The 11349-nt window shown below is 39.8% G+C and overlaps 1 protein-coding gene across 1 annotated transcript; it reads right to left on the bottom strand.

Annotated features, from left to right (window-relative positions):
• Nucleotides 1-408: 408 nt before the first annotated feature.
• On the bottom strand, nucleotides 409-10011 carry FMR1NB (FMR1 neighbor). Its single transcript, XM_051789193.1, has 7 exons — nucleotides 9885-10011; nucleotides 8741-8812; nucleotides 6688-6801; nucleotides 5078-5212; nucleotides 3544-3640; nucleotides 1244-1389; nucleotides 409-567 (listed from the first exon to the last, which is right to left on the bottom strand). The coding sequence occupies exons 2-6, from the start codon at nucleotides 8808-8810 to the stop codon at nucleotides 1278-1280; spliced, it is 528 nt and encodes a 175-aa protein (XP_051645153.1). The 5' UTR covers nucleotides 8811-8812; nucleotides 9885-10011; the 3' UTR covers nucleotides 409-567; nucleotides 1244-1277.
• Nucleotides 10012-11349: the final 1338 nt, after the last annotated feature.

Below are 11349 nucleotides of genomic sequence, written 5' to 3'. Positions count from 1 at the left end.
AGGTGCCAGAGATAACACTCCCACAGTTTCCTTGAGTACTCTGTATTTTTGCCAAGCAGATCTTTAAAGCAATTGCCCAACAAGAGATTTCCCAAATCTTCTGTACCCTGGTAAGGAATTAGTCCTTCTCCTCACTCAGAGTAGCACTGCTGTGCTATGGGGCCATCCAATACAGAGAGTGAGCTTCCCTCACTACCAATTTAATGAGGGACAACACTCTCTTAATCATTATAAGACTGACCCCTAAACTGAAATGGGCACATAACTGGTATCTTTATATCCCTCCACAAGGATGCTACAGTGCTAAAAGAACACTGACTTTATTATTCAGAGGTTGCCATGAGCAGTTTGCCTTTCAGCTTTACCAGTTTTTTTGTACAGGAGGTATGGAATGAGCACAAGGAACTGTGAATGAAGAACTTTTATTGTAAAATCAATAGTATTATCAAGGGTTAACAACATCATATTACTTCAATACTAAAACCAAATTGTCATTTTCTAAGAGGTAGTCAAATAATCCTGGTGTCTTCAGCTTGGTCTTCAAGAGGAGGTGGATGTTCCTATACACTAAAGAGAAAAAACCCCCAACCATGAGTATGACCAGATTTAGGGACATCTTTATGTTTCTGCCAAATCAATACTCTCCCTGAAATATTTCCTTGTTGTCTAATGACCTCACTGACATTGTTTTATTTCATTGTGACACCTTTAGTAGGCTATAGTTTGGCATGTTCATGTGAAGTAAATACCATTTCTCTCTCAGATCACATTTGTTTCAGTACTCAATTGCTCTTCAGCATTGAGGAAGAATGCCAGGATATGGAGCTGTGTGGATGCATCAGCTGAAAACCACCCCTATCCATACAGAAGGACAGGTTTTTCAGTGTCTGTAAATGGATCTGAATCTCCTGAAAGCTGCAAACCCATTGCTTTTCCTCTTTCCCATGCAACACAGTTTGCACATGGGATAAGGAACACTGAAACAGTGCAGGGCTTTAACCCAGGGCTGTAACTCTGCCCATGGCTCTGCTGTCAGTTAGCAACAGCAACCAAATTCTTGCAAACTCATTACTTCTCCCACAGCAGAAACTGAAGGTGATCCCTGACAAACAGTGCCTTCTGACAATGTTGCTGGACTGGGAGGCAGCAGGTGTTTAGTGATGCATATCTTTATTATTCTACACAGAGTTATTAAAACTGTCCTAAAATGAACAAACAAATCAATATCTCAAGGTTAGCTTACCTCCTTTTTTTTGTCCTCATGGTTCTTTCTTAAGTCAATCCAGTAAATGAACCTCTTCATCATTAGTGTCCTCCCGACGTTCTCTTCTCTCTCGTGCAATCTGCCGAACTTTTTTGCTTATCCCTTGTACAGGATTGACACATGGACTGCAACACATTAAAACAACAGCTGACATTGGTTGACTGCCAAAGTAGGAATTTAGAGAAGGTGACATAGACTTCAGCCATGAAATCCTAGCTCCAGTGAGAAACCTCCCAAAGCTGCAGCTGATTTCAGGAGCCGCCACAAGGTTCATCTCTAGAACGTAGATTAAAGTGAGGAAAAGCATTTCAATATGCTTGTCCCATCTCTTACACTTTCTTCATGAATTTCACCTCACCTTCAGATTCATATAAGTTGGAAAATACCTTAAGGATGATCAGGTCCAACTGTTAACTCAGCACTGTCCAGTCCACCACGAAACCATGTCCCCAGGTGTTACATCTACATGGCTTTTAAATGCCTCCAGGGCTGGACTCAACTACTTCCCTTCCTATTCCAATGCTTGACAACCCTTTCAGTGAAGGCATTTTTCCTAAAATCCAATCTAGAGCTCCCCTGGCACAGCCTGAGGCCATTTGCTCTTGTCCTGTTGCTTGTTACTTTGGAGAAGAGACTGACCCTCACCTGGGCACCTCTTGTCAAACAGCCACCCCTTGCCACGTAGCACAAGGACCTGCCAAACCTTTCCAGGGCTTTCCCTAGTTGCCCAGGTTTGCTCTCTCTCTCTCTCTTTTTTTCTTCTTAATATAGACTCCTATGGAAAACCTTGGAATTTGCTCTAGAAGAGGCACAGTGGAGTTCAACAATTATCCCAAATTTCAACAGCAAAAGCCCTCTTATTTTTTTGATAGCTCTGGAGAACCATTTTTACTTTTCTGCACATCCTTTGCAGTACTGACTTGGCACTGTACATGGGGTCCTCTCAACAATGGCTGTACAATGCTGAAAACAAAAGAATTTCCACCCAGAGAGAAGGTTTTTGGCTCATTAAAGGAATGCTTTTCAAAGTAGTATTCTCTATCAACTGCCTCTAAAATCAGTAAAGCTCAAAGTTTGATAGGATTGCTTCTTTCCTAGAACTCAAATATATGATGTTGGAAATTTAAACCATTTAGCATCTGGTTAATCACCGCATTAAAAAACAAAGCAAAAAAAACCAAGTCATAGCAGAAGAGCAATATTCCTAATTTCACTGGCTATGAAAAAACACAGAAACAATCATTTAAACATTAATGTGAATTCCCTCAAAATGAACACATATTAATTCATTTTCCAGAAAATTTATGGTAATTTCATGTTGATTCTTTGCCTCCTGTTTTCAGAGTCATGGATGACTCAGTGCAGCTCTCTGTATGCTGAACATCAGCTGTTGAGCACAGTGTAAGATGTAATGTGGAGATTCTCACAGCAGGTTTTGTCAAAATGTGGAACTCCACAGCAATAGCCATCTGCTAAGCAGCCACATTAGTAAAGTCTATGTGTGTGTATACATGGATGTATATGATCCCACACAGGCTACTATACCTTAGCAGAGCAAAAGTTTAACAGTTGGGGGGAAAAAATCTTCACTAATAAGACAATTCTATCATACTAACCAAGCTGTAGCACTGGCCATTCAATATGAATTACTATCTTAGAAAATAAAGCACAACTATGTTAATTCCTTCAATCCCATTTCAATGATTTTGATGTCGTGGAACTTACATTTTCCCACTATATTAAGAACACCTACACGTGCTGAAACTCTTCACAGTGTCAAACACTAAACTGCTTGCATAGAACTCACAGGCTGTAATGTGCCCTATACATTAAAAAACCCCATGCTGCACATTAGAAGTATATTTAGGGATAATTAATTCCCAAGCACACTCACAGCACATCTTTCTTATTCTCTTCAGGCCTACTACTTTGTTATTCCCTTCCGTGTCCTCCTGTGTAACTCCAGGTCTGTCCTGGAGGCCTTCCTGTTTTATGTGCAACTTCCCAAGCAAGTGAAGCTAAGATTAAGCCCAAGTTCTTTATAACCAGATCTTTAGAAATAGTACTAGGGCATTAAATCACTTTTTTTCCTTAAGCCAAATTGACTCTGTGTTTTATATAGCTTTAAAATAGAAGGTCTCATCTTTTGTGTTTGCACATTAGTTCTTTTTTTCCAAACTTTCCTCCCCTCACCTACTTAGAAGATGTCAGTTTTCCAAATTTTCACCGTTTAGAAGCAGTACTTCTTAAATTTGCTCTGGTGACACTCTAACATTTACCTTCTCTGCAAAATGGCACAGCAGCAGATTGGTAGAAGCCCCAAAATCAAAAATCCTCCTCCGGTGAGCAAAATCAGTCGAATTGCCAGTTGCACATCTGTAGAGTCAGCAGAAGTTTGCATTAGTTCTGAAATATTCTAATATATCCACTGAGGTACAGGTGACAGAGATCAGCCTCTAACACAGACATTTTTACTGCCAGGAAGTCACAGCCACGCTGCCACTTCCCTTAGACAGAGGTTTTGTCAGCAAAACTCTTGACAACATTTATACCTTAAGACTTCAGTAAATACCAAGGAAAATTGCCATCTTTTAGCTGAATTTAGAGTTGGGCTCAATGATCACAAAGGTCTTTTCCAACCTAAGTGATTCTAGGATTCTATGTACGTATCTTAGGCAGCAACACAACAGCAAAAGACTAAGAAATGAGCTCAGGTGGGAAAGAATTGGTCTCAAATTTCACCTGAGTTCGAATAGTACAAGTGTTTGTTTAGTTTCACAGGCAACTGGGGTTTGAGTGAGCCCAGGGCATGGGGCAGGGTTGAGTGGGGGGAATAAATAATAATAATAAAAAAAAAATAAAGTCCTTCGGAAGCTTCTTTAAGAATAGAGACAAAATCTTTCAAATGAATGCTATTTGTCTACTTCAGTTCATAACTTTTGCAGCATTTTCAAAAACCCTCATTTTATTCCTGGCGAAATTGAAGACAAAACTGCCAGAGAGGAATGATTCAGTACGCAGCCTGTGAGCATCTTACAAACACAACTGCCATGAGTCCAATATCTGCTAAGTGCTTCTATTTTGTCAACAGATTGCTACAAGGCAAACAGTAACTGTTTTCTTTGGACATATGCTGAATATCCAGGAGTGTTCAAGAAGCTAATTAATCTATGAACAAATAATTCAGTAAAATAATCAGCCTTTGATATTGATGTCCAAACAATAAAAGCTTAACTGGAATGAGGAATCAAGCAGTCACAGCTGAATAAGCATATTTAATTTTGACATTTGCTTGAGTATGTGTCTTAACAATGAGCAGAAGAGATATAATTTTCTCTGTACAGCTCTTCTTCCTGCCATAGTGAAGTGTCTTTTATACATAATATAAAGGCCCAGGCTGGGAATGAATATTATTAAAACATTCAATTTCTGTTGTATGCCCCTACCAAACCATGTAAAACACATCCAGTTCCTTCACCTTTTCTTTACAGTACTCTCATGGAGTCACTATTAATTTGGATTAAACCTCCTTTCCACAAACAAAGCCTTTACTTCACTTTTCATAGGAACATATGTGACTATGTTTCTTTGGATGTCACTTGCTCTCTGCTCGTGCTGGGCTGGACAAGACATCCAGACAGCTCTCTACCAATGCATTGCTTTCTTTATTAATATATATGAAGAACTAAATGCACTTCCTTTAAAGAGAGGAGTGTCCTGAGAAATTGAGGTTATAAAGAGCAAAGAAAATTGTGTTGTGTGAGTAGAAGCAGCACTTGGTCACGAGGCTGAAAGCCCCAGCACCAAACTTACCGTCTTTAACCGGCATGTGACACTGCAGGTCCTGGCCAATTTTCATAGGACAACAGCGATTTTTCAAGCACTCAGATTTATTAAGACTTTCTACTTGACAAGGAATTAAGGGCTGCTCGTTGCTGAGACGGCATGCTTGATAAAGGGAAAAAAATAAATAAGATTTCTACCCTAGAAGAAATGCCCAAGTAGAGGGAAGCCATCACTTCGGTGTCTCTAGTATGTTAACTCTGCCAAAAACCAGTATCATTGGCTTCCATGTATGTTCTTTCCCAAAACCTAATCAATCTTTACATTAAAATGAACAGAAGAGCACAGAAGATCTTTAGTAATTTGCATTGTTTCTGTAAGAAACAATTACAAAGCTGAAGTTAAACACCATTCTGCCACTTCTTTTGTACTTAGGTTTGTAAAGTAAGTGAAAAATGACAAATTAAATTTTCTGACTGGATTGTTTTGAATTAAAAAAAGAAAACAGACATTTAAGGCAAATTTTTTTTTTTTAAGGACTATGTTGCAACCAACCACTTCTGTTTGGCACTAATTATATGTTTCTACAAACAGCTGAAAATCAGCTGAAAAAAACCCCACATTATTTTGTTATTGAACAAAATATTTAAACAATTTAAAAAAATTTCTATTTAATAACAGATTTATTGATAATCATGAGATCCTTTTTGGGAATGGCTTAAATGTATAAGATAGTCATAAATAGTAGGTGTCTCTGTATATTTAATTCCTGGAAAACATCATATCACATCCCTTATGTGACAGAGCAGCTGCAAAGCATCATTTGGTTCCAACAACACTCCTAGGACTGGTTGCATTGTCAGTCTCACATTTATTACAGACATTACTTGTAGCCAAATTCAGTTTATTAAATAGGGGATCAGGCTCTTCACCAGTCCTCTGTGTTTACTTAGGGCTAGGTGTGAGTAATACTGGGGGAGGTACACTGCTATTAAGGTGATGTAGAAATGTATTGAGCTGAAAAGTAGTATTTCTGCTTGTCCTATTGGTCTGTAATCTAGATATTGAACCAGGCTTGCAATTTTTATACATAAAAACCCTTTCTTATTGATATTAGCAAATTAGCATTGTGATTTCTGTCTCAATAGCTTTATGAAAAAAATGTAGTTCTTGTCATTTAACTTTAGCAGTCCAAAGGTGAGTGGATCAGCCTACTCTCACAGCCCTGGAGTCTTCCCCAGCCAGTAGAAGTGGCAGAAACACCAGTGTGGGGCATAATCCTTCTCTCATTTAGGCTGTGCCAAATTTATTTCTACATGGGAAGATTAGAAAACTAGTTCAGATGAGATACAGCAAAGCCAGGCACGGTGGATCCTGTGCAAAACTTTCCAGCACAATTCCAGCATTTCCAGCATGATCCCATTCCTGAGGGTGGGAGGGTTTTGCAGGAGGGAAGCAAATTTGTGATTGTTCCAAAGGCACATTTAGCATTACCGTTTTCAAGAGATCTAGTGAATTTTAGTCTGAGGGTTTAAAATACATTAAATGCTGACAGGTAGGGGTGGGAGGATGGACTGGAAGTGAGGCAGAAGTGGAAAGGGAAGAGAGAAACAATGCTGCCATGGTGAAGCGCCACTTACTCATTGGCCTGAAGAAGCTTAAGAGAGATTCGAATACACCTTTCAGTGTCATGTTGGGACTGTGGGGTGCTGCTTCACTTTGTCCTAAACCTTGCTGCACTGGGGCTGCAAGAACTGAGAGTTTACAATGATTAGCTCATTACTATCAAAATATCCATAATTAATTAAATGCAATTATATTTTCATGCTGATTATCACTCATTATGAAGGCATTTACAGTCATTATGAACTGTGTCTACTGAGGGCCAGCAAGGTTAAGCATAGATGTCTTTCTGTTGTATTCACTTTTATTACTTCAAATTGCTTCATGAAACACAGTGAGTAAAGAACTAAAGCCGTAAAATTTAAATTAAAGTATCCATTCAGGTGGAAACTGTCAAGGATAAAAAGCCCTGCTGTTCACCTGTAAGGTTCAGATTACATGAAAACACTTTATTGTATCTACAGTTATATTTCTCTTATGTACACAAGCAGAACATTCAGCCTTCTGGACAAGGATCAGACCCCAGCTAAAACACAGAAAAGTGGTGAAAGGTATCTTTATCAGACACAAACAAACATGCATCTATCCCACTATTTTGCTTCAGTGACCTACTGCAGTTGTGTAGGAAAGAGCAAAACATCCCGAAAATAGAGGTACTGCAGTATTTTCCCAAACCATAGTGATTTCTTGCTCTGGGACTTCTCAATCACCTTTCATTTACACTACTCTAAAAAATGTGGTGTCAGTAAACCTTGCTGCCTCCCCACATCTCTTTTTCATTAAACCAAAAGTGCAAATCACAGTGGGACTCCACTGGCAATCAACCACTCCCCAATGAGGGGAAAAAAAGAAACCCAGGATTCCTCCCCTGCCTGCCTTTTTTTCTCTACGTGAGAGAAACTTATACCATCACAGCTTTAATAGCTTTCTGTGATGGAGTCTGCTGAAAGCCATTTCATGGTTTTAGAGTTCCTTGTGCACAAAAGTGAGATTGCAGCCTAACCAAAAACTAAGGTATCGAAGAATTATCTTTTGGATAATTATTGAGCTAACAGCAACAAGAGCATAAATTCCCTACTTGTCCTGGGGCACAGCTTGCCCCTTCTGTGCCATACAAAAATTCCCTTGGGAAGAAGCTGCATCAGTGAAGGGAGAATTGAAGTTATTGTCAAAATAAAGAATCTGAAACTAATGTATAACAGAAACATGACCACCAAGGCTCACACCAACAGTTATGTGATGGGGCCCCTCTCCCTGCCAGTGAACAGCACAGAAGAGCAGAAAATTTTAAAGATTCTGTAATAATTTCACAGGAATTTCATGAGATGAGGTTTACAGCAATCGATTTGGTAAGAATTATCTGAAAACACGGCCATGGCTGCATTACACACTCCTGCCAGAGTTTAAAGAGACAGGAGCCATACAGGTACAGAGGTTTAATGGGCATTGCTGTATTTATCACATTTTATCTGTCTTAGAGCTCCCACTCTCCCACCCTGGAAGCCTTTTACAACGACACAGCAACTGAGAGCCTTTCATCAAGGGCTCAACAGGGAGTCCCTAAGTCTGGTTTCTCAATGCATTAAGGATCAGACTCAACCTTAACCTGTGGATTGCTCCTTTATACATGTCAGATGCACAAATTTAACTTCTGTTGTGGGTGCAAGTTATGAGACAAAAATCTTTTCAGTCATTTGCTGTAGTAAGCAAATACATCAATTCTCAACAGACTATAAGAACACCTTTAACAGTATGCTAGAAAAAAAAAAAGTCAAAGCAAGATAAAAAATAGAAGAATCTATAATCAAGTTAAAATAAAAGCAAGATGCACTGCCAGGGATGAAACAAGCAGCATTTCTGGTACAGATGCACAGAGGGAAAGGGGAAAGTTGCAGGAAAATTTTTTTTGCTCTATTTAAGTCTCAGGACTGATCAATCCCCTCTGGAGTAGCTGCTTGTAATATTTCTCAGTATTTTCCAATCATTCCCAAGACAACAAAACTATAAACTTCCTGCTAGTAAAAGTAATGGTTGTTTCTTTGAAAATGCTTTTCCCCTTGCAATACTCACGTGAATGGATGCTACAGAGCAGGATCAGGACCATGACGACCCACGCTCGATGGGTGCCAATGGGCAGCATTGCTGCAATAAAACCAACAGCAACAACAGGAACAGGGTCATGCATAAAAAATTATTAGTCTTAGCTTCACATTTATGGCTTAGAACAAACCTGACAGCTGATTGCTGCACAGAGAACTGCCTTTTTTTTTTTTTTTTTTACAAGAAAGGAGGCCAAACCCAGTGAATCCATATATATTTCGGTAAGAAATGATTTTGAAGAAATTACTCACCTAAAGAGAGTTTAAAGGAAGGCATCTTGTTAACAGAGGCTAGCCAAAAAATCATCTCTCTGAAGTGTCCCAGAGCTGGACACCTGGTACTTAAAAGGATCATTTTTAGCTAAAAATTTTAATCCAGGTTCAATGAGCAGAATCAGGACTGAAGAATGAAAAACTGCTGGAAGCTTAAGACTGAATTCTGGTGTAGCTCGTTGAGTTCTTCAGTCTTTTTAAAATTGGAACATATGCTTTGGATAACAATTTTAAAAGGTGGTTCAAAACTATATTATGGACAAAAACATTGTAAGAAATCCCCAAGTCATTCATAGTAATTTAACAGTAGGTTTAAGCTGTGTTTTGTACCCCCAGCCAACCCCTGATGACTGCTTTGCCAGATGCTGTATTTCACTTTGCCTGCTGCTCCTCTTTTAACCTCGATCGAAAGGTCTTTTTTCAATTATTACCACTTAGTTGTTAAGACACCTTAAATCTAGACACTATTTTTCTAGTATTGATAAGGGGAGAATCCCATTTTTTGAAGTGCTATACAGAGAAAAGACTGGCTGTGTTTCACACAGATAGTGCCCTTTGAAGGGTTAGTTCTCTCAGCACTCCTGGTGCTCAATGAGGAGGTTCCCTGCCCTCAGATATACCTGTGCCATAGAGGAATACACACATATAGAGAGGAATTCTGTCCCATGGAGAAACTTTACTTTGGTAGTTAAAGACAAAATTATTTCTTAATAGGACAGGAATCATTTTTCCAAGATACCTATTAAAATCTAATACCATTCAGGACAAAGTGGGAAAATGCTTTTAGGGAGAAAGAAAACAACGGAGATAAAGAGAAAATTCTTGTTCTTGCCATTACTTACTTCTTTTGCTGTTTTCTCCACTCCTGTTGGAGCAGGACACTTGCAGCTCTCCTGAGCACAGCACCTGCAGACTGGCTACACAGGACCATGACAACCATGGAGTCAAAGCACATCACAATGGGCTCCCCACAGTTACCACCAGCAGCTCAGATGGATGGAACAGGATGGATCAACAGAGGGGCCACAAAACAGCTGAATGTGTTTTGGGAAAAATCAGCCCCTCCAGAGACTGTTAGAAAGCCTCTCAGTCTTCTAATTCACCAAGTTAAAAACTAGTTTATACTTTTAACAATCACACTCCAGTGTGCAACACAGAAACACCACCTAATTTTGCAGACCAGGTAACAGATGCACCAGGAGATTAAAACACATTCCTCTCAAACTAGAAAATGTTTGGTCAGAGTGCTTATTTAGAGCTTCTCACTGACCCATGAAAGGTGAATTAATTAGGTAACAGGATCATCCCATTGTTCACCAAATATTTGCACACTTGAAGCACAGATTTGAAACATGCATTTCTTAGACCCAGAAAACCAAACATATCCTGGGCTGCATCAAAGGAAACATGGCTGAGGGAGGTGATTCTGTCCCTCTGCTCTATTCTCATCAGACCCCACTGGGCATACTGCAGCCAGCTCTGGAGATCTGCCCTCATTTCATCTGGGAATAGTTCAATTTCTTCTTAGTAGCTGGCACAGTGCTGTGTTTTGGATTTAGGATGGGAATAACGTTGAAAACACACTGATGCTTAGATGTTAAGCAGTGCTTGCTCTCAGCCAAGGACTTTTCAGTTCCCATGCTCTGGCAGCGAGCAGGTGCACCAGGAACCAGGAGGAAGCATGGCCAGGAATGCTGGCTCACTCTGGCCAAAGGGATATTCCACACCATAGAGCATCATGCTCCGTGTATAAACTGGGAGGTGGCCGGGAGATGCCGATCACTGCCCAGGGATGGGTTGGGCATTGCTCAGTGTGGGGTGAGCAACTGCACTGTGCACCACTTGCTTCTCTTGGATTTCATTTCTCCCACTCCTTTTCATTACAATTAGTATTATTGTATTTTATTTTCTTTCAATTAATAAACTATTCTTATCTTAACCCACGATTTTTACCCTTCCCCCCCTCCAATTCTCATCCCCACTGGGAGGGCAGAGGGAGGAGAGGGGACTGAGTTGCCAGATGAGGTTAAACCACAAGCCCCCAGATTAAAGGACGTGAACCTTTGGGAGCTTGCCCAGAGGAGGGTCATGAAGATGATCAGAGATAAACAGCTCTGCTGCAAAGACAGGCTGAGGGACCTGTGGTTGTTAAAGGGTGACTCTAATGGTGACACCTAATGTGTGTGCAGCATTAGCTTATTAAAATAAGCAACAATAAGCCACTCTCAGCAGTAACAATGAGGAGATACTTCAAAATATCTAACACACAACAGTCAGTCTTCATTTTCTGAAGCATATGATTTACAT

The sequence above is a fragment of the Manacus candei genome, unplaced genomic scaffold (assembly GCF_025592945.1).
Source record: "Manacus candei isolate 608988 ecotype Guabito, Panama unplaced genomic scaffold, ASM2559294v1 h1tg000003l, whole genome shotgun sequence".
Lineage (NCBI taxonomy): Eukaryota > Metazoa > Chordata > Aves > Passeriformes > Pipridae > Manacus > Manacus candei.
The sequence above is the reverse complement of the archived record's forward strand: the minus strand, read 5'-3'. Positions and strand labels throughout refer to the sequence as shown.

Coding starts and splice junctions, on each gene's coding strand:
- FMR1NB (XM_051789193.1), bottom strand. CDS start 8,810: ATGCTGCCCATTGGCACCCATCGAGCGTGGGTCGTCATGGTCCTGATC. Junction 6,802..8,740: donor GCTCTGTAGCATCCATTCAC/GTGAGTATTGCA, acceptor GTAAACTCTCAG/TTCTTGCAGCCCCAGTGCAG. Junction 5,213..6,687: donor AAGCTTCTTCAGGCCAATGA/GTAAGTGGCGCT, acceptor CCCTTTATCAAG/CATGCCGTCTCAGCAACGAG.